Here is a 25,063-nt window from a genome sequence, read left to right as displayed (position 1 = left end):
AAATTCCAAATGTATGGGAGAAATTAAAGGAAAAGAATAACAGTCTCTGCCTGGTAATCCAGAGAATTTTTCTGAATCTTATCCAAGACCACCAAGGTGATACTTCTATGAGTCTACAAAAACCACAGCATTATTGGGCTTGGGGCCCAAGTCTCTTCAAATACCTGGAAGGCCATACCAAGAAAGACAGATTAAAATAAGCCCAAACTGCAAACACTATAATAAATATCTTCAGTGTTCAGACACCAAAAAACATCTGTAAGCATCAAGAACATCCAGGAAAACATGGCTTCACCAAATGAACTAAAGAAGTCACCAGGGACCAATCCTGGAGAAACAGAGATATGTGACCTTTCAGACAGAGAACTCAAAATAGCTATTTTGAAAATATCTCAGAGAAATTCAAGCTCACACAGAGAAGAATTCAGAATTGTATCAGATAAAATTAACAAAGAGATTGAAACAATTAAAAAAAGAATTAAGAAGGAATGCTAGAGTTGAAAAATGCAATTGACATGCTGAAGAATACATCAGAGATTCTTATTTGCAGAATTGATAAAGCAGAAGTACTAATGAGCATGAAGACCAGCTATTTGAAAGTACAGAGGAGACAAAAAAGGAAAAAAGAGTTAAAAACAAAAAGGCACATCTGCATGATCTAGAAAATAGCCTCAAATAACCAAATCTAAGACTTATTCGATGTAACAAGGAGGTAGAGAAAGAGATGAGGGTAGAAAGTTTATTAAAAGGGGTAATAACAGAGAAGTTCCCAAACCTAGAGAAAGATATCAATATCCAAGTAGAAGAAGGTTATAGAACACCAGGCAGATTTAACCCAAAGAAGACTACCTCAAGATATTTAATAATGAAAGTCCCAAAGGTTAAGAATAAAGAAAAGATCCTAAAAGCAGTGACAGAATAGAAACAAATAACATAAAATGGAGTGCCAATACATGTGACAGGAGACTCTTCAGTGGAAACCTTAAGTCCAGGGGAGAGTGGTGTGACATATTTACACTGTTGCAGGAAAATAACTTACTGTATATACTATATCCAGAGAAAATAACCTTTAATAATGAAGGAGAAATAAAGATCTTTCCAGACAAACAAAAGCTGAGGGATTCCATCAATACAAGACCTATCCTACAAGAAATGCTAAAGAAAGTTCTTCATTCTGTAACAAAAGGATGTTAATCAACAAGACGAAATCATCTTAAGGTACAAAACTCATTGGTAATAGTAAACATACAGAAAACACAGATTATAACACTAATTACGGTATGTAAACCACTCTTAAGTAGAAAGACTAGATGATGAACCAATCAAAAATAATAACTGCAACAACTTTTCAAGACATAATGCATTAATACAGAAACAGAAATAACAAAAAGTTAAAAAGTAGAGAAAAAAGTTAAAATGTAGCATTTTATTAGTTTTTCTCTTGTGTGTTTGTTTATGTGATCAGTGTTAAGTGGTCATCAGTTTAAAATCATAGGTTATAGGATAGTATTTGCAAGCCTCATGGTAACCTCAAATCAAAAAACAGGCAATAGACAAGCAAAAAATTAAAGAAATTATATCATATGACCAGAGAAAATCACCTTCACTAACTGTAAGACAGGGAAAGAAGAAACAGAACACACACACACACACACACACACACACACACACACACACACAACAACTAACAAAATGGCGAGGGTAACTCCCAACTTATCAATAATAACATTGAAGGTAAATGGACTAAACTCTCCAATCAAAAGATGTGGAGTGGCTGAATGAAGAAACAAGACCCAGTAATCTGTTGTCTACAAGAAACACACTTCACCTCTAAAGATATACACAGGTTAAAATTTAAAGGAATGGAAAAAGATATTCCATAACAATGCAATCCAAAAAGGACAAAAACAGCTATACTTATATCAGACAAAATAGATTTCAAGACAAAATCTGTGAGACAAAGAAAGTCATTATATAATAATAAAGGGGTCAGTTAAGCAGGAGGATATAATAATTTTAAATATATATGCACCTAACAAGGGGGCACACAGATATATACAGCAAATATTATTAGCACTAAAGAGAGAGATAGACCTCAATACAATAACAGCTGGAGACTCCAACACTCTACTTTCAGCTTGGACAGATCTTCTAGACAGAAAATCAACAAAGAAACATCAGACTTAATCTGCAGTACAGAACAAATGGTTCTAATGAATATTAATAGAATGTGTCATCCAACCACTACAGAATCCACATTCTTCTCAGCCTATCAATCATGCTCAAGGACAGACGGTATGTTAGGTCACAAAACAAGTCTTAAAACGTTCAAAAAAACTGAAATAATATCAAACATCTTCTCTGACCATAATGGAATAAAACTAGAAATCAAAAACAAGGAATTTTGCAAATCATGCAAATACATGGAAATTAAACAATATGCTCCTGAATGACCAGTGGATCAAGGAAGAAATTAAGAAAATTGAAAATATTATTGAAATAAATGGTAACAGAAATACAAAAATCCAAAACCTACGGGATACAGTGAAAGTAGTAACAAAAGGGAAATTTATAGCTATTAGTGCCCACATCAAAAAAGAAGACATTCAAATAGATAACCTAAAAATGCATCTTAAAGAACTAAAAATAACAAAAGCAAGCTGAACTCACAATTTGTAAAAGAAATAATACAAATTAGAGCTGAAATAAATGAATTTGAAATGAATAACAATATAAAAGATCAATGAAACAAAAAGTTGGTGTTTTGAAAAGATCAAAATTGGCCAGGCGTGGTGGCTCATGCCTCTAATCCCAGCACTTTGGGAGGCCCAGGTAGGTGGATCACCTGAGGTCAAGAGTCCAAGACCAGCCTGGCCAACATGGTGAAACCCTATCTCTACTAAAAATACAAAAGTTAGCCGGACATGCTGGTGGGCACCTGTAATCCCAGCTACTTGGGAGGCTGAGGCAGGAGAATCACTTGAACCAGGGAGGTAGAGATTGCAGTGAGCTGAGATCATGCCATTGCACTCCAGCCTGGGCAACAGAGAAAGACTCCATCTTGAAAGAAAAGAAAAGAAAAGAAAAGAAAAGAAAAGAAAAGAAAAGAAAAGAAAAGAAGAGAAGAGAAGAGAAGAGAAGAGAAGAGAAGAGAAGAGAAGAGAAGAGAAGAGAAGAAGAAAAAAGTAAAGAGAAAAGAGAAAGGAAAGAAAAGGAACAGAAAGGAAAGAAAAAGGAAAGAAAAGAAAGAAGGAAAAGAAGGAAAGAAAGAGAGAGATCAAAATTGACAAACCATTAGTCAGACTAAGAAAAAAAATGGAAAAGACCCATATAAATAAAATCAGAGATTAAAAAGAAGACATTACAACTGATACTGCAGAAATTTAAAGTATCATTAGTAGCTACTATGGCAACTATATGCCAATAAATTGGACAATCTACAGGAAATGGATACATTCTTAGAGACAGACAACCTATCAAGATTGAACTATGAAGAAATCCAAAACCTGAACAGATCAATAACAAGATTGAAGTCACAATAAAAAGTCTCCCAGTAATGAAAAGCCCAAGACCTGATGGCTTCACTGCTGAACTCTGCCAAACATTTAAAGAATACCAATCCCACTCAAACTGTTCTGAAAAACAAAGAAGAGAATGCTTCCAAACTAATTATAAGAGGTCACTATTACCCTGATACCAAAACCAGATAAAGACACATCAAAAAAAAAACTACAAGCCAAAATTTCTGATGAATAGTGATGCAAAAATCCTCAACAAAATACTAGAAACCAAATTCATCAAAACATTAGAAAAATCATTTATCAAGACCAAATGGGACTTACCCCAGGGATGTAATGATGATTGAACATGTGCAACAGATGCAAATCAATCAATCTGACACATCATATCAACAGAATGAAGGACAAAAACCATATGATCATTTCAATTAATGCTGAAAAACATTTGATAAAATTCAACATCCCTTCATGATAAAAGCCCTCAAAAAAAAAAAAAAAAAAAAAAAAAAAAAAAAAAAAAAAAAAAAAAACTAGGTATAGAAGAAACATACCTCAACAGATAAAAGTTATATATGGAAGACCCACAGCTATTATCATACTGAATGAGGAAAAATTGAAAGTCTTTCCTTTAAGAACTGGAATATGAAAAGAATGCTCACTTTTGATCACTGTTATTCAACACAGTACTGGAAGTTCTAACTAAAGCAATCAGACAAGAGAAGAAAATAAAGAACATCTAAGTTGTAAAGGAAGAAGTTAAATGATCCCTGTTTATGGATATAATCTTACATTTGGAAAAATCTAAAGATTCTGCCAAAAAGCCATTGGAACTGATAAAAAAAAATTCAGCAAAGTTGCAGGATACAAAATCAATATCCAAAAATTAGTAAAATTTCTATATGCCAACAGTGAATAATGTAAAGAGGAAAATAAAAAGTAATTCCATTTACAGTAGCCACAAATAAAATTAAATACCTACGAATTAAGCAAAAAAAAGTGAAGGATCTCTACATGAAAACCATGAAAGGCTGATGAAAGAAGTTGAAGAGGACACCAAAAATTGGAAAGATATTCCATATTTATAGATCAGAAGAATCAATATTGTTAAAACATCTATACATACATCCAAAGCAATCTACAGATACAATGCAATTTGTATGAAAATACCAGTAACATTATTCATAATAGAATTAGAAAAAACAATCCTAAGACTAATATGGAACCACAAAAGACCCAGAATAGCCATAGTGATCCCAAGCAAAAAGAACATGACTGAGGGCATCACATTACCTGACCTCAAATTATACTACAGAGATATAGTAACCCCAAACAGCATGGTATTGGCATAAAAACAGATACATGGACAAATGGAACAGAATGGAGAACCCAGAAACTAATCCACACACCTACAGTTAACTCAATTTTGACAAAGGTGTCAAGAACACACATTCGGAATAAGACAGCCTTTTTAATAAAGGCTGGGAAAACTGATTATCCATATGGAGAAGAATGAAATTACACCTGTATCTCTCACAATATACAAAAATCAAATTAAAATGATTTAAAGACATAAATCCAAGACCTCAAGGTATGACACTACTACAAGAAAACATTGGAAAACTCTCCAGGACATTGGTCTGGCCAAACATTTTTTGAATAATATCCCACAAGCACAGGCAATCAAATCGGAAATGAATGAATGGGATCACGTCAAATTTAAAAAGCCTCTGCACAGTCCCCAAAACCATCAACAAAGTGAAGAGACAACTCACAGAATGGGAGAAAATATGTGCAAACTACCCCTCTGACAAAGGATCAATAACCAGAGTATGTAAGGAGCTCAAACATCTCAACAGGAAAAAATCTAATAATTTGATTTAAAAATGGGCATAAGATTTGAATAGACATTTATCAAGACATACAAGTGACAAAGACACTTATGAAAAGGTTCTCAACATCACTGATCTTCAGAGAAGTACAAATCAAAACTCCAATGAGATATCATCTCACCCCAGTTAAAATGATTTTTATCCAAAAGACAAGCAGTAAAAAAATGCTGTCAAGGATGTGGAGAAAAGGGAACCCTCATGCGCTCTCAGTGAGAATGTAAATTAGTACAACCACTATAAAGAACAGTTTGGAGGTTCCTCAAAAAACTAAAAATAGAGCTAACATATGATCCAGCAATCCCACTGCTGGGTGTATATCCAAAAGAAAGAAGAACAGTATATCAAAGAGATATCTGCACACCCATGTTTGTTTTAGTACTGTTCACAGTAACCAAAATTTGGGAGCAACCTAAGTGTCCATCAACATATGAATGGAAAAAGAAAATGTGATGCTTATACACGATGATGTACTATTCAGCCATCGAGACGGGCAGATCACAAGGTCAGCAGATCAAGACCATCCTGGCTAACGTGGTGAAACTCCATTTCTACTAAAAATACAAAAAATTAGCCGGGCGAGGTGGTGGGCGCCTGTAGTCCCAGCTACTCGGGAGGCTGAGGAAGGAGAATGGCATGAACCCGAGAGGCGGAGCTTGCAGTGAGCTGAGATCCGCCACTGCACTCCAGCCTGGACAACCAAGCAAGACTCCATCTCAAAAAAAAAAGGATGCAACTGGATATCACTATGTTATGCAACTGGATATCACTATGTCCAGTGGATATATGGACTCCACATGGATGCAACTGGATATCACTATGTTAAGTGAAATAAGCCAGGCACAGAAAGACAAACACGTTCTCACTTATTTGTGGGATCTAAAAATCAAAACAATTGAACTCATGGACATAAAGAGTAGAAGGATGGTTACCAGAGGCTGGGAAGAGTAGTCGGGGATTGTTGGGGGGAGGTGGGGATGGCTAAAGGGTAAAAAATAGTTAAAATGAATAAGACCTAGTATTTGATAGCTCAACAGAGTGACTATAGTCAATAATAATTTAATTGTATATTTTAAAAGAACAAAAATAATATAATTTGATTATTCATAACACAAAGGATAAATGCATGAAGGAATGGAGATCCCATTTTCCATGATGTGATTACTATGTATCGCATGCCTGTATCATAATATCTTATGTACCCCATAAATACATACATCTAATATGTAACCACAAAAAAATAAATATTACAAATTTTTAAAATATGTATAAAATGGTTTAAGTAAAAAACAAAGAACAACAACAGCAGCAACAACAAAACCCTGGTCTTTTACCACTAAATTTTTGAGAAACACTGACATTCCTTTAGATGTGCAAAGGAATAACAAAAATCATATATTTGCAGAAACATTTAAAGAATTCCCCCACTTTGTGAAAATTATCAAAATTTTTCTTGTCTAAGATGTCTTATTTATAATACAGCGATCATAATAGCACCTACCTAATATGACTGCTATCACTATGGAATAAAATAATCCAGGCCTGTGGTCACCTGGATGTATGACAACCAAGAAGAAACACTACATTTCCCTGCCATCCTTGAAATTAGATATGGCCAAGTGACTAAGTACTCAACAATGGTATATGAGCAAAAGTGATATGTGTAACTTCCAGTTTTGACCCTGACAGGGAAGAAAACTAAGACTCCGAGAAGTGCATGCAAGAGAGTGAGAGTTCTTGAATTGTACCAATGAGTCAAACACTAGGAAAGCAAAGCAACAGCATGGAAGGAGCCTAGGCCTCAGAGCTGTGTGCAGCCAAGCCATTCTATCAGTTTAGAATTTTAAAATAAAAAATAAACTTATAGCTTATCTAAACTCCTGTTATTGTGACCATTTGCCACAGTCAGCCAAACCAATAGTCCAACTGGAGACTGCAAAGAAAGCACTTGGAACAATACTTAGCAGAGGGTATGCATTAAATAACTGATAATTATTATTATGTATTATTATTGATTTGGCATTAAAAACTTTCACTTTAAAAGCATTATCTTTGATAATCCATGATGGGTTTCTTCTTCAAATGATAACTAGTATAACTCTGTTAGACACTGTTTGTTAATTTTGAGAATGGCTCAAATGGTTTTCCAGGACCACTTTTTTGAACTTTATAAAATCCCATGTCTTTTATGTGATTACTATTTCCATTCAGAAATGATTTGCATTTTACTAATCAATATATCCACATCTAACATGCTGATTAGAAAAGCATGTTATACTGATATACGAACAGAAAGGGAGTTGACACAATGGGGTAGAATCAGAACAGAAATCTGACTGAAGGTATGTTTGAGTGGGGATACATTTTATAAGTAATAATTTCATTAATGGATGGTTCATATAACCACGGTTCTTTACTAACTGATAAACTTCTATAAAAATAACATCCTTATAATCAATTATTTGGTTCTTGGACATAGCTTGAGAAAAACAGGATAAAATTTTTATTCTATTCCTTTATCAGTTTTCAAAATTCTATTTAACAACAACATGTTCAAGCAAGCTGAAGACATTCTTGTATCTCTGGCTTCTAAATTCACCTACAATTCTCATAACATAAAACTTGTTTTAATAATAATTTTTTTAATCTGGTGGCAATTAACCACCAGAGCAGATATGATATTTTTAGAACTGATAGGGACACAGGTCTTTCTCGAGCAAGTCTTTCTTTTTTTTTTTTTTTTTGGTAAAAAAAGAATACAGACAGGTTCTCAGCTCAAATTAAAAAAAAAAAAAAAATTCCCACCATAGTGACTCTTTACAATTCCTGATCATTTTCTCTATGTTGAAAGAGTCTAATTTACTCCTAAAGTTCTGATGACATCTTTTTCACAGTAGCAGTTACACTCAGTCTATTTCAAAAATGCCTTTATGAGGGGTGGTATTTGAACCTGGTGGCAACAACCTAACAGTCATTATAATCCTGTAAAAATGTAAACTAGATCATATCATTTCTCTGTTCAGAGCCCTCCTATGACTTCCTATGCCACTCAAGGGAGAAGCAAAAATTCTTAGAGAGGCCTTAAAGGCCCCCACAATGACCACACCTCTTTGGCCCATCCCCTCTGCTCTGTACATACTAGCCTGTGCTGTTACTAAGTCAACCACACACACTCCTGCCTTTGAGCCTTTGCATTGGTTGTTCCTTCTTTCTAGAATATTGTCTCACTCCAAGCCACATGGATTATTCCCTTCCTTCTTTGGGTGTCTTGTCACATCTTACCTTCTCAGCGATACCGTTTCTGACCATCATCATCCAAATTACAAACTTTCACTCACTCTCACCTGTGTTCCTCTTGCCCTGGATTACTTTATTTTTCTTCATAACATTTATAACCCAACTCGTACTAGAAATCTTACTGGACTATCATTTATTTTTGGTCTCTCTGTACTTGGATGTGTGCTATTATAGAGCCAGGAATTTGCATGTTTTGTTACCTGCTGTATCCCCAGCAGCTAGATGAACACTTGACACAAAGATGTTTTAGCAGGCTGATTGACTGAATGCATGAATATGTTGTTCCCATTCCTCAAGAGACTAGCAGCAGTGCTACTTCGGCAACCCTGTTTGGTTTCTGAATTAAAATAATTAGATATATGACATGATGCCACATAATTAACTCAAAAACAAGACACCACGGGAAATGTGAAGGACTAAATATACAGATAAAAAACAGTAGTCCAACTGTAACATTTGCTTATCTGTCTTTGACTTCAGTTTTACACAGAATTTTCCAAATAGAAGTTTATTTACTCTTTCTTAGCACCTAGATTGCGACAGGAAAATAAATGCAAAATGGCCCCAAACAAACAAATAAACTCCTATTTAAATAAAGAGTACTTTAGGAAGATTAATTACTGTTAAAAACAAATTAGCGTAACTCATCATGTTTCTGACACTCCTGCTTTTGGTAACCTCAAATATTCAAAACAAAGTCTGAGTTGAAAGCCCCCAAAAAACATGTTAGCTGTGAGCTTAGAGAAAACTGCTTAGTAAGGAACAGACATTTTTCTTTTTAAATGTGTCCCTCAAAGTGATTTCTGTAGAATTATGAGATACTAATAGATGACAACAAAGGGTTCTGGTGTCAAGTGTTAGTTTAAACAAGATTTGTTACTTTAAAACTTCTGAAAGTCTTGAATATATCTTGTAAGAGTATAAATTTGCCAGAGAAGAAGTGCCATAGGCAGCATTTCTCAATCCGTTTTTGACAATAAGCATTACTACCACCACCACCCCCCACCATTTTTCCCAGAGCAACTATGGCCAATATACGTTGGGAAACCAAGGACTCTCAAACTTGAGCCCATAGCCTAAGAATTGTAGGTGAAAATCAATAACTGATTTAGTAAACTTTGGTTGGTTGAGTTTCTTTTTTCTCCTGGAAACCTTCAGTTCTTGGAATGCAACAGCTGCACAGACACAAAGAAAGAAAAAGGGAAAGCTATATAAAGAAACATAATAGCTGTTGACAAGACAACAGAATGCCCAGCAAGGACAGCAAAATTACCTTGTTTACTTTCTTTAAGGGCAAGGTAAATCCAATGCAATGCACTTCAAAGGTTCCTTAGAACATCATGGCATGAAAACAAAGCAGAAATTGTTTATAACATAGATAAAGGTTGCATTACATTTAGAATATGTTGTGTAAAGTGGTATATTAGTTTCCTAGGGTTTCCACAACAAAAGTGCCGCAAACTGGGAGGCTTAAGACAACAGAAATTTAATCTCTCACAGTGCTGGTAGCTAGAAGTCCAAAACCAAGGCATCAGCAGGGTTGGTTCCTTCTGGAGCCTCTGAGAGAAAATCTTTTCCATGCCTCTATCCTAGCTTCCGATGATTGCTAGCAATCTTTCGCATTCCTTGGCCTGTACATGCATCACTCCAATCTCTCTTTCTTCATATGTCACTCTCTCTTCTCTGTGTCTGTATCCAAATCTCCCTGTTCCTACTGATCACTGAATTAGTACTCACTCTAATATAGTATGACCTCATTTTAATTTGAATACACCTGCAAACACCTCATTTCCAAATAAGTCACAGGTTCTGGGTAGACATGAATTTTGGGGAAACACTATTCAACTCAGTAGAGAGGTAAAATGTAAGCCATATGTTTTAAAACTATTTCCACCAAAATGATTATCTATTGTAAAGTATGTCTTTTAGATAAAGAAGGAATAATATAATAGCAAGTAAATGCTTTTTTTTGGGGGGGGGGGACAGACTCTCACTCTGCTGCCAGGCTGGAATGCAGTGGCATGATCTCAGCTCACTGCAACCTCTGCCTTCCAGGTTCAGGTGATTCTCCTGCCTCAGCCTCCAATTAGCTGGGATTATGGTGCCCACCACCACAGCTGGCTGATTTTTATTTTTTTTAATACAGACAGGGTTTCACCATGTTGGCCAGGCTGGTCTCAAACTCCTGACCTCAGGTGATCCACCCGGCTCAGCCTCCCAGACTGATGGGATTACAGGCACAAGCGACCACACCCGGCCAGAGAGCGTATTTTTTTTAAAGTGTTTTAGTAAAAGAAGGTATTCTGTAACAATGTGAAAAATTATCCCCAAAATTGTTTTAGATGTTGTGATTCCCTATAAACTATTCCCAAAGGAGACACATGTGTGTTAGTAAAGGCTCAGCAAAAGACAGATAAAAGAAAAGCTAATCTTGAAACTAAAACCTTGTTCTATCTCCATGGGCACTCCTTTGAAAAACACTGCATTTTATATTCTATGCAACCTCAGAGAGTGGCACCCATATGCAATAAAATAAAATCTGATTTCATCTCACCCACAGTAACACAGAAAATGAATGTGTCATAATCTTCACTAGCTCCACCAACATTTTATTAAGTGATTTTACTCCCGATGTTCTTACATCTCTTCATTTATGTTTCTCTTAAGTTATTATTAATTCTACTACTAAATGAAGGGTCAAAAAGTATGGGAAGACTTAAATGCTAAGTTAATCCATATATCCATTTGCTTTAGCAAAGGATTGAGTGGTAGGTGCTTTTAATGATTCTTATGAGGCTACTATGATGGTCTTTCCGACTCCATCATTTGCCTCAATCCACACCAAAAAACTTCCTCATCTCTCAGAGAATCTTTAAAAAATTAAGTGAAATCCACTGAAAGGGAACTAAATCAAAATGAAGTATCTGTAATTGGTAGTAAAAGAAGGATCACCATATGATGAGCTAGAGACTAATCTCATTTGAATTAGACTTTGATTGCTTATTAAGACAGAATTGTGAGTGCAGGTATAAACACTCATTCCCTCTCCTTCAGAGCCAAAGCAATGAAACACTCACACACATACACATACAGACATATATTTATATATTTAAGTTATATTATATACAATATTTAAAAAGACAAAACTGAACTCAGAAACAAGATCAACATTCTATAAAAGAAATGCAAAACAGTAGTATAACTTCCTAGGCTCTTGGACTGGAAATAAGAAATTTCAAAATGGAGTGAGGGAGGAGAATAACAGGAACTCAAAGTGCTCCGTCTGTGTCAAGAGATAGGGGCTAGCCTCAGGATGTAAAACCAGAGGTTGGGTTTAGTTTCCCTGATTTATGAGAGGAGCCTTGACAAAAAATTGTAACTATTGCCCAGGGCTGAGGAGCCTTGACAAAAAATGGTAACTATTGCCCAAGCTGCAGTTAGGAGAGTAATTGGATCCAAGATTACTTCTCATTCTGGATCCTGTTATTCTCTGAGTTAGCCACCAAGACTTGTAAAACATCAGTACCCCTGCCAGACTGGAGACCCAAAATGCCAGTGCATGGCCTAGTTCTGAATAGAGAGGAGCTGGATGCAGGTAGTGGCAAAACTAGTAGGAAACATATAGAACCACCAGGAGAAAAGAAATACAAAACAAACAACAGCAACACGAACCACAACTAAAAATCTCTCACTCAAAAGGAATTAGCAAACAAAAATTTAATCTCATATGAGAAAAATGCCACACAATACAGCTGACATTCTAAACAATTGAGAGAGTTCACTTTGGGGAAATGCAAATAATAAAAATCTGAAAATAGTGTATAAATAACTGTTTAAAATACTTGTAGAAATAAATAGAAATAACATAATTCAAGTATAACAGACTGTAAATTATTATTATAAACTGAGAACATGGTTATGATGAAGATGGAGTTATAAATGCTAGAAAGAAAATTACCATAACTAAAATTAAAACTGAAGAAGAGACTAATCCTGAGCTGAACACAGCTAAAGAAAAAATGATTCAACTGAACGATTACATCAGATAAACAAGTAAATGACAACTATGTAAGAGAATTCTAGGTAACATGCAGATTAGCTTGAGAAGCTTTCTATTTTATTCAGGATGGGAGGGTCAACATTGCAGTAGCAAATATTCCCAAGTATCAGTAGCTTCATAAAAGTTTATTTGCCATTCATTCGGTCCCTCTTTCATAATTGCTAAAGCAGAAGAAAAGAGACTAGAGACTTGAGCAGAGGCCTTTCCTTGCTTCAACCTGGCAATAATACACATCACTTCTCTCACATTTTATTGTCCATAATTAGTTACACAGCTCTGCTTAACTGCAAGGGGCTAAGAGGTATAGTCACACATATGTCCTTGAAGGAATGACTATTACAATATTAGTGAGCACTACTAATGTTTCTCTGCTCACACACCTCACTAACAGGAGTTTCAGAAGTTGCAAGTTGAGAGAATGGTGAAAAACCAATATTTTTAAAAAGAATCATAATAATGCCTGAGAATTTTTAAGAACTGAAGTAAAATGTGGTCTGGCACGGTGGCTCACGCCTGTAATCCCAGCACTTTGGGAGGCTGAAGTGCGCAGATTTTTGAGGTCAGGAGTTCAAGACCAGCCTGGCCAACATGTTGAAACACCATGTCTACTAAAAATACAAACATTAGCTGGGCATAGTGGCACACACCTGTAACCCCAGCTACTCAGGCGGCTGAGGCAGGAGAATCGCTTCAACCCGGGAGGCAGAGTTGGCAGTGAGCCAAGATCACCCTACTACACTCCAGCCTGGGGGACAGAGCGAGACTCTATCTAAAAAAAAAAAAAAAAAAAAGAAAAGAAAAGAAAAAAAGAAAAACATATTCTCAGATAGAAAGCAAAAACTGGAAGCCAGATAAATTAAAAGTAAATTCATATTTAGATGCATTATAATAAAACTAGAATGCATTAACGATAAAGAGAAAACTTGAAAAGCCTCCTAAACAAAAGATAAATTACCTATTGGCAACTGATGCTTAAACTAGCAGCATATAGCATATATCTCAACTGCAACAGCAGCCAGACTATTCGAAAATGCTGAGAAGTAGTAACTAACAGTCCAAAATTTTATGCCCAGCTAACCTAAGTTTCATCAGTGATGATAAGACAAAGAACCCTCCATACATGCAACTAAGGAGTGTTCACTGCCAAAAGATGCTCCCTGCAAGAATCACTAAAGGATATTTTTCAGGAAGAAAAAAAAAAAAACATGGAAAGAAGAAATGAAATGTATAAAACAGTGACGAAAGTAATTATAAAATCTGGTAATTCTTACTAGAAACTGAGCGTAAAAAACTAATTCAGAGGGCTTTAAAAATATATGTAGAAGAACAATTGCAGACATTAGTAAGATAGTAGGAGAAGATGAGTGAGGCTGGATTGCAGCAGAGTTCCTCATGTTGTTCCGGAGGAAGATAGAAATGTTAAATAAGTTCAGAATTTTCTAGAACAAAATATGAAATTAAGTTTGCATATTGAGTTAAAGGCTTTCATGTAATATCTCCCAAATCCTGTTTTTGAGTCTCTATAACAATGACAACAAAGCAAAAACAAATGGGGTCACTGTGATAGTTTCCTTCTGGTTTAAGCAATATCAAGTGTGTACAGACTGGTTTGGCTGATTGATGATAAGTGTTCAATTCAAGGTGCTGAAAAATGAAAAATAAGTACGACTCTACTCTCAGCAACAATACTTGCAAAGTTATTATCACTAGGTGGTCTACAGAGTAATGAAAATAGTACATTGTGAGTTCAAAGGAAGGAGACAGCATTCAGTCATGGAAATCAAATAATGTAGGTGGTATCTGATTGAGAATGGAAGGGTAATAAAGACATGTGTCAAGAGGCAGGGTGAAGGAAAAAGTCATTTCACAAGAAAAAAAGGCGTTAGTCAAGGCAGTGCCTTAGGCAGACAAAGGTAGGGCAGAGGAAGCAGTCTTCTCCAGGCACAGGCAATTAAGGGGTGCACTGCCTGCAGATAAACTAAAACCATTCATAAGGCTGATGATATGTTGGTTAGCTTTTTATGATCACCACATGCCCATCAAATTTCAATGACAAAACATCCTAAAAACATTTTATTGGTCTAATGTCTAAACAACTATATCATTATTATTGAGTTTAATACTGTACATAAGTTCCAAGTTGGCAATTACGCATCCTTTCATAAACATGGTATTCTGCATAGAAGTTTGGAGAACAACCAACATACAATTAATTTCCACTTATTTCTAATAGATGAGACCTAATCTCTAACAGATAAGAACTAAACTACACATAATCATTACAATCTTTTTTTTTTTTTAAAGACAACGTCTCCCGCTGTTTCCCAGGCTAGAGTGCCATGGTACAATCTCTGCTCACTGCAACCTCTGCTTCCCAGGTACAAGCAATTCTTTTGCCCCAGCCTCCTGTGTACCTGGGATTACAGGTGTGCGCCACCATGCCCAGCTAATTTTTTTGTATTTTTAGAAGAGACAGGGTTTCGCCATGTTGGCCAGTCTGATCTCAAACTCCTGACCACAGGTGATCCACCCACCTCAGCCTCCCAAAGTGCTGGGACCATAGGCATGAGCCACCATGCCCAGCCAACAAGTGTAATTTTTATAACACTTCAGAATCATCTGAGTTTGCTTTAGTTGCAATTTGTGTCTCTAACACATGTAGTACTATTATCTGTTTCAAAATAAGCAATAGTAATGCAGTCTTTGTAAAGAAGAATCAGAACTTAAATTACCTTAATTCTATCATCCTATGTGCCTACTTGGAATTTTGTTTGTGTTTAAATCAATGAAGCAGTATAAACTCTAAGATGTAACATTTTCATTTGCTTACTATTAATTTTATTGCATGTGTAGAACAATTCATAATATTTGAATTAAACCTTAAAATTAAAATGTACTCTAATTTCATTGTTGTTTTGAAACTAAAGAACAAATCAAAAAGTAATAATATTACTGATATTACCCTATTAGTAAAAAGTTATCTTGTTATATAGAGGAGAGGATATTTTAAAAAATCTGAGTATCAAACATACCAGGTGCACAAGCTGGAAATGTAGGAAGTCATAGCTGTGTGTGATACAGCAAGTCATATTTACTTCAAAAACTTCAAGAAGCCAAAGCTTTATAATTCAAACTTGGATTTCATAATGTATCTATAGAAAATAAAAAATAATCTGAATAAGTGAAAAGTACTGCATTTACTCTTGCTGTAATTTTAATAAATTTACCCTATCTTCCCAAAATAGTGACAAAGTAGAGTTATAATTAAACTTTATAAGATTCCTCAGGATTCCTCTGTGATGGTAATCAAATAGAAAGTTATATAAAGGCCGCAGTACTGGGCATCCTTAGGAAACGATGACCATTGGAGTGTCCTTCAATCTTCCCTCCACCTTTTCTTTTCCAGTTTCTACCATTTCATCCTAATTGAAGCCCACATTACACTACTGTCATAACTCACTACCTGGTTTCTTTTCTTCTGTCTCTTCACTTACTGCACCCACCCAGAATACTGGTGTTTTCTCACACACACAAGAGTCTTTCCTTCTAGAGCCTACAGAACCAGGCCTCCATGATGTGATCACAAAATAATTTTATTGCCAGCCAAACTACAATGGCTCTGAAACCTGTTTTTCACCCACAGTGGATGCCTGACCATAGAGCAGAAGAGACATGCTTCCTCCTGCATTTAGGGTTCGGCTCTCACAGCTCATTCAAACCACAGTGCCCTTCCCCTTACTTTCTTGTGTTTAAATCTGACTTGTTCCTGAAGCACCTAACCATGCATTTCTTCATAAAGCCTTCCTAGTTTATCTAGCAATAATTAATTTTCTTCCCCTTCATTCCCACAGTCTGTTACCTACTGGGTAAATGTGTTTGTACTAATCGGTCTCTTTGAGCCTCAGATTCTAATCTGTAAAATGGACATAACAATGATACTGATCTCAGAATCACAAGGGTAAAATGAGATGAAGCAATACTTTTCAAGCTATACAACACTGATGTTTCACTTACTTAACTTGCAATTCTGATTTGCACAAAAGTTAATGTCTGTCTTCCCCAAGGTACAGAACCATCTGCCGTATATCCTTTTTTCCCTAGCACTTACTCCTTCACCAGGAATTGCGTATGGCCAATGGGAAGAAATCAGTTTTCTAATGAGAAATAAAATGTGGTTCATTAGACTACCAGGTTCTTAAAATCTAATTACATGACATAGCCCTAATAAATTTAAAATCACTGTTCTTAAATTCATGGAATTTTATCTTACCATCTTCCATTTTTTTTCTCTCAACCAAAAGTTTTAGAAATACAAAGGCCAAGACTAGGAAGAAGCTTCCTAAAATAATAAAAAATATATATGAGGCTGCCAATCAAAATATCCCCAACTTTATCCATTGGGATTGTCTATGAAAGACTGCTAATCATTTTTGGACTTTCAAAACTTCAGTTTTAAACTACTATGATGCTTTATATTTGACTCCCTCTTGAGCTATAAAAAACCCCAGTACAGACTGAGGATAAGTCTTGGTTATAATAACAATCATTGATTATCATGGAAATGGAAAGTTCAATCTAAAAAGAAAACTGCTCATCCTCAAAATGAAAATTCAGTCTAGAGTCTGAAATTAATTTGTCTCAATGTGCAACTGTGATGGTTAGTGGAAGCACGTGGCACAGTGCAAAAGCTTCTCCTCCTTGCTGAAGTTAAACAAACAGATGTTCAAATTTACACACAACTCCTAACTTGAGATGTGGCCTTGAGCAAGCTGCTTAATTTCTCTAAATCCCAAATCCCAATTCCTCTTTAACAAACAGAATAAACAACACCTCTAAAATGGTGTAATCACTAAGGAAAGTAACGTAATTCAAACACTTAGAACCATGTCTAACACAGATATGTTCCATAAATAATTATCATTATCATTAATAATTCTGAATTATGTTGAAAAATAATTTTTTGTGTGGTTTGTGTATTTTTTCTAAAATAACTGTTATTTTACTTTACAAGTTAATTCTTTTACTTTTTCAATTGAAGAATGATATTCAAACAGAAAAGTATACAAACTATCAATGAGCAGCGGGATCTACTTCCACAATATAAATGTATCATGTAACCTTTAGCTACAGCAAGAAAGAGAATGTTACTCACATAGCAGAAGCCCCTACTTTGCCCCACTTTCAAGTACTATCCTAAGAATAATCACTAATTGTTTTAGAACACACACTAATTTTGCCTGTTTTTGAACGTTATGTGAGTAGAATCTTACTGTATGTACTTTTTTGTGTCTGGCTTCTTTTATTCAACATTTTGTTTCTGAGATTCACTCATATTGTGTATAAATTAATAACTCAATGTGATATTTTCAATTATATACTCATGAAACTAAAATATGTTAAATAATATTTCTCTGAAAATATAGTTATTAATTCTGTATTACTTAGACTTACCTAGTTGGGTAATATACAATAATCACAGTCCATCAAATGTTAGGTTTGTATTAGCATTCTTTGACTTTCACATAAAATAAATTAAAAAATAATTTGTGGTACCATTTCTTGCTGCTTCTAATATTCAGTACCTTCTACACTGGGAATATCTAAAGGAAGATGGGAAGTCATGAAACAGAAGAACACCTCAAAGAACTCCATATGAACAGTAATTACTGTTCAAGTACATCTGAACTGTCATGAGCAATAAGACCTTCGGGTTTTGTTCTGCCAGGCATAACAAGTACCTCTAATGTCACCAGTTTCCAAATTTGACTCTGACATGGGACAGAGGAGACTGGTGACAGATGGGCAAAATTTAGCATGTGGCTTGGACAGTCTTTGGGATGGAAGTCTTGTTATCTGTAACTTGCTGCCAAGTCCTGCATGTTACTTTATAACAGACACCACTGGGAAACTTTGTACCTTCAGCCAACAACACAGATTTAAGAGAACCAGATTTCTTCACTGTTAGTATTTGTAACATTTCACCCACATTGGGCTCCTCTGCAATAATGAAATAGTCACCAGTATGAATCTGAATGAGAAAAGAAAAACATTTTGATACAACAGACTGATTTTTTTTTTTTTTTTTTTTTTTACTTAGGACAGTAGCTTATTCGACATGAAATCTGCCATTTCTAAATCAATTCTTCTTTGCTTTACTGAGGTATTTCAAATTCATTGGCCTTTTGACCAAATCTTGCTCCAAACATCTTATTATAATTAGTTTTAAAGAACAATAAGAACCCTTAAGGTTGGATGTGTAAAATATGTTCTCTAATTGTTATTTATCAATGTGTCTAACCTAAACAGAAAGCAATTTTTTATAAATGGTGAGTTACCACAGACTGAGTCACATATAATTAATAATGAATAATCCATGAATAAATTAACCTTACTGCTGCAGTCCTGGGGCCTTTCCATTCAGTTCAGAGAAGCAGATATGCTGCAAAACGTTTCCTGATGGCTCAGTACAAACACAGACACTTTAAGACTAGCATTTGGGATTATTTATCCTCTACCTTCTACTAGTTTGTCTATATAAGAGTTGTTTACATAGTTAGAAGTGTTTCCTAAATACTGGTTGAGAAAATACTTTACTAGCAAAATGTTTTACCTAGTTATTTTATTAATATTTACGATAATGCTAGAATAGATTTTCATTTTATGATAAAGCTTTTTATGGATTTAATAACTGACTTTCTGCTTCTTTAGAGAATAGTTGATCCACTTAAGAAAATCTACTCATTAGCTCATCCTTCATTCATACTCTTTCTAACTTTCAAATATTCTCCTCCCTCCAAATTCTACTTATTTTGTCAAATGTTCAGCTGTAAATAGCATACAGTATTATTACAATGCTTTAAACAAATAATGAAAGTTCAGAGGTAGGCGGTTGAACTCACAGATTCAACCACTAAATGAAGACATCAGGGATAGAGACACTTTCTATATTTGTGCCCTGCTTTTCTAGCTATGTGAACCAGTTATAGCCAATGACATCTAAAGGGATGTCAGTCATGACGGGCTTTGTTTTAAACCCTAGGAAAAATGTGATACCTAAAAGGTGTGGCAGCCACTTTGCAACCATGATTTCAAAATGCCTTAAATAACTAAGAGTTTATTTACCTCCCATAGCCAGAAGTACAAGGGAGTTGTACTCATTAATTCAACTTCTAAATGAAACAACAAACAGATGAAAGCAAAGATGACCAGACTGGCTAAGCCAACAATGTGTGTTCACTTTTACCAAGAAAGTAAAGGCTTTTCTAAGAACTACCATAGCCCTTGGACCTTAGACCTCATTGGTCAGAATGGGATCTCGTGTCTGAGAAAGTAGGGAGCAGGAAGGTCATAAAAGGCTTACATTGTCTTGGGCTAAACGACAATGGAAGAAAACAGATAATGAGTAAGCACCTAACATATTTGTAACAAAATCCCTCTAAATATTTGTGCATAAGAGAACTAATGATTATGTAATTGAACTGTTCCTTTAAAACCATGCTTCCCATAATAACAATGTTCAAGCAAAGATTATGTAAACCCAACTAAACTACAACATAGTATCAGCCCTCTTTTGATACCAATATTTGATGTATATTTCAATATATGTCAGTTAAGCATTTCATAAATATTTTGTGTTTATTATGCCAGGATTGGCACACTAATGCACTAACACCAGAATAGCTCATTATATGTTGCATCAGTATTTTATAGATTGCTTACACTTCACAGGGCCCTAGAATTACCACCACCATCACAGTTTCTCTCTGAATCCCTAGGGCCAACTCATATGGAGAATGAATCTTTAAAATCTCTTGAGCCTGCTGCATTCTTGTGCCACACCCTGAAGGCAATTCAAAGGTCCCTGAAGTTAACTCGGAGTTCAGCGGCAACCAGCCAGTGAAAGCTGTCATGTGAGACTGGTAGCCCTCAGCATCCTCTGGAGATGGCTGGATTGACATGAATCCACTACCTGCTAGAATAACCTAATTATGCCTAAAGGTTTTCACTGAAAAGGCTTTACTCCAGGTCCATGTCACTCTCCCTGTGGGTGAAGTCAGCTATCCAGTGACTTTCAAGCACTCTCTGCATGTGGCTTTGTAACACATGAAGAAGTTCCTGAAATGTCAATCCTAAGGGACAAGTGTTCGTGTCACTAAAGCAATACATCATAACCTCTGCACTTTCTGGATCTTTCAGACAAAAGCCAAAAGCTATGAAAGCCACAAGGAAATTATTCTTGCTATCCAAGAGTTGGTATTTCCAAAGAAAAATATATGTATTTTAGGAGATTTATGGGGATGAATTTGCAGTGTAGTAGTTCCTGCAAAGCCTGTCCTATGAATAAAAAGCCTTCAGTTCCTAAAGTCTGAAAATCTGGTAACATTCAGAGCTTATGGATTTAAAAAGGAAAAAAAGTTAAAGTGTGACATTTCTTTTAACCCACAATTTTACAGCTGGAAGAAATCTTTTCCACTCTTAGATGGCATAATGTGAAAATCCAAGCAACCAAGCTTAAGGTCTGTAAATTCACCACTTTTATTCTACTACCAAATTCCAAGATTTATTGAACATCTCCTCTCATACTACTCTGGGCTTTATGAGCTAACCAGATTTGACCTTTAAAATAGTAGAAGCATCTGGATTATTTCAACTGATTTTCCTACTGGCAGTTTTTTAGGTCCTCATTATATTTCTACTCTCCCTCTGACTCCACATACAAAATATAGAGGAGAAAACTCTAAAAATATTTCTAGTTTTTAATACTTTAAGGTTTAATTAAACAGTACTTCTAATTTTTAATACCTTAAGGTTTGCTTAATTAAAATTATCTGACGATAAGTATTGGTGCATTACCATACTAGACATCAAAATGCTTCTTTATACACAGCTGCTGAATTAACTTCACTAGCCCTGATTTCAATTCATATTTCACAATCTCCATCCCTCTCTAAAATGCTCTTTTATACCCCAGCAGCTGTTCTAAGAGCATAATACCTTACTGGTCCAAACTCAGATCATTAAGATCAAAGATATAGAAAGGGAAGCATGATTTAGGTCCAATGTTATAACTTTTAATGATACACACTCTGTATTTTTTATCTCAATATCTCAAAGGGAATTTTCTTAATGGGGTTTCATAACCATAACAGGTCCATGGGAATGCAAAAGAGCTCCAGGGCACTGCTGGAAAGTGCATCTTAAAGTCATAAGGACATCTTTGGCTACGAATAGGTGAGATAATGCTATAACTTTGGGAAAGAAGCACCTCTCTCTGAAACAGGGTAACATTTACTGGATCGATTAAAAATCAGTCTGTCACATTAGGTCATCTATTTTTTTCTGGTCCCACATTTTCTGAAAATAAAATAGGAAAATTAATGCTAGCTACTGCAGTAGGGATTCTTGTAACAAATCAGTAAAAATTATGCTTGCATCACATTTTGTGAAGTCACTATACTGCAACGTTGTCCATGTGTATGCACCATTGCAAGAAATAGAGGATTAGGAAATTATGTAAAAGTACCAACAAGTAGTAAAGCTAAAATCTTGTCTCTATTAACTATTTACTAACATTGCCACAGGGAAATTTTTGCTTTATATTTAGTGTATTAACAGCAAACATTTTCATCCATTCATCCAGCCAATCATTTGCTCATTGGGCAAACGTGGTAGAGCTGTTGTTTTCAGCACAGTGCTGAGCAATGAAAATACTAGACGTAAGATGATTCCACCGTGTGATAGTCTGCCACCAACAAAGAATCTCTGAGCCTGGTTCTTGACAAGAACACGACTAGCATAGACAGAAAATACATTTATTTTGTCATCCTCACTAAAGTTCACTAACTCCTCTTGTAAAATAAGGACAAATGCACTTTACCTAACTTGTGAATACTTACGAACATTTTTCCAAACAAGTAAATTACCTATATTTAAACCACCTGATGAATAACGGCTAATACTTATTTTGAGTTTATTATATTCTGAACGCACCTGTTGAAGTCTTTTACATGCATTCTCTCATATAGTCTTCATAATGCTTTACAAAGGAAGTAGTATTTTATCCCCACTTTATAAAATATGCCACAGAGAAAAATTCAGATATTTGGTAGCTTGCCTGAGTAGTAAATATTTGTACCTAGGCCCGTCTGACTCCGAAGCTGAGTTTCTTAACTCAGCTTAACATGGATATAAACGAATTTCAAACCTGCTGCATGTCTAAGCAAAACGTGCCTCAGTGTTTGCACATATCCATGTTAGCATTCAAAGCACACATTTAGAAGGCATAGAATTGCAGAATTGGAAGAAAACTTAGACACCATCTAGTTCAATCTATCCTTTTACAGTTAAAAGGTAGACCTTAAAATTAGGAGAAAAAATAACGACTGAAAAAACTAAAAGGAGTAAGAGAAAAAGCTGAATAAGGCAAAGGAAGTGAGGAATCCTGCATTATTCATCTTTGTATTCCTAGTACTTAATACAATCCTTAGCAAATAGTTAAAACTCAACATACATTTGTTCAATTGGAGTACATTGCATGTTATAAGTTTTTTAAACTCGTCTCTTAAAAGTCAAGGGCACAGGACACTTTCAATTGCTTAAGGCTTACAATGTATTAAAAATTAAACAATGAAAAAACTGTGATATATTTTATATGTTCAATCCTGTTAGTTAATGTTTGTAATTATCCATACAACTTCATTTGGATATAAGGCCTAAAGTATTCCTTCTACCCAAGGTGTAACAGTGAAATACTTTGAGATCCTATCTTAGGTAAGCCTTACAATTCTATGGTGTGAATATATTATTACCCCCAAATACAAACAGTTTAGGCAACTCTTACTATCTTCACACATTTGAAAGTGATATGACACTTTATATTCTATGTCCTTAGACTTTTAAAAATCCAAGAGTACTTATGTAATATTTTTACAAATTAGCAAATAAAATATATATAAACTAATTTCAGAGACATTAAATTATTAAATTGTCAGTATATCAAACCAACAAAAATTTGAAGTTTTATTAAAAATTTTCTTCCCTAGAGTGTTCTACTGAGTTTACCAATTTTAATGAATATATTCAGAAACTGTGTAAGGATTATCCTTTTAAAATGCACTTAATCGAAACAGCACTAAATTATATGTGGATGCTTAGAGTTTCCTCATGTGTTGATTACCAGGATGCATGTTAGATTTCTCAGGAATTAGATTTGATACTATCTCCTTATTATGCAAAACCATGAAAAACATTTAATTAAAACTTAATTAAAATCTCCATGATGCCTCAACCCCATGGAGTCCATTTTTCAAGAACAAGCAGCAAAGAAAGCCTCCAGGACAGTTTTTGAAAAATGATGTATAGGAACTCACTTTTCTCAGATCCTGTAACTTCACAAATAACTTCTTTTTTCATTTCCATCAGCCTATAAAGTGACAGATTAATACGAAAACTGGTAATTAACAATTATAAATAAATACAGAGATTTAGATCAGTTACTAATACTTCATTTCTTCTAGAGCTTTTATATATCATTTCAGAACATGAGAAAATTCTTATAGTATTATGTCTACCATGTAGTAGGCTTCCAATAAGTATTTAATAAAATGAATGAATGTTAACTATGTATATATTAAAAACTCTAATACCCTGATACAATGTCTTTCCTAAAATATTTATTGTAAAATATTTGAACTAGTAGTTTTCATTGTGATTAGAATAATTTTGTTTACGTAGATATACTTTGTGTAATAGGATAAGTTATAGTATAAAGTGACCTATGTGGAGGAGAAAATTTCAAATATAGCCTTATTCTGTAATTTCTAAGAAGATAATTCATTCTTCTCACATAGTTTTAACTCACATCAGAAAACAAGAGCTCATAAAAACATTCATACTCAACAATAAAAAGAAATGAACTGCTGATACATGCAACATCATGGATGAACCTCAAAAAACATTCTGCAGGAAAGAAACCAGACACAATAGAAGGAATATGTGATGATGCCGTTTACATGGCATTCTGGAGGAGGAATAACTAAACTATGGTGATAGAAATCAGAGCAGTGGTTGCCTGGGTGGCCATGAAGGTGGCCAGGGGTGCAGCTTCCATTCAGGGGATGATGTAATGGAGCAGGAGAAACCTGTGGTGATGAGATGTCCTATATTTTGATAAGCATGTAAGTTACAAAGGTGTATGCTCATTTCAAAATTTTTAAAGTGCACACTATGATCTGTGCATGTTACTGTAAGTCATGCTTCATTTTTTAAAAAATTAATGTTACATGTACCAGACGTAATTCATC

The 25,063-nt window shown here is 34.9% G+C and overlaps 1 protein-coding gene across 1 annotated transcript in view; it reads right to left on the bottom strand.

Annotated features, from left to right (window-relative positions):
* Window positions 1-25,063, bottom strand: part of LOC112422917 (EGF-like and EMI domain-containing protein 1) — a 584,541-nt gene that overhangs the window by 452,484 nt on the left and 106,994 nt on the right. Inside the window, exon 3 of the mRNA XM_071089982.1 lies at window positions 24,131-24,183. Coding sequence (XP_070946083.1) covers window positions 24,131-24,183 — 53 coding nt within the window. The remainder of the gene's footprint in view (window positions 1-24,130; window positions 24,184-25,063) is intronic.

The sequence above is a fragment of the Macaca nemestrina genome, chromosome 2 (genome assembly GCF_043159975.1).
Source record: "Macaca nemestrina isolate mMacNem1 chromosome 2, mMacNem.hap1, whole genome shotgun sequence".
In the NCBI taxonomy this organism is placed as follows: Eukaryota; Metazoa; Chordata; class Mammalia; order Primates; family Cercopithecidae; genus Macaca; species Macaca nemestrina.
Note: the sequence above shows the minus strand (reverse complement) of the source record. Positions and strands in the feature narration are given on the sequence as shown.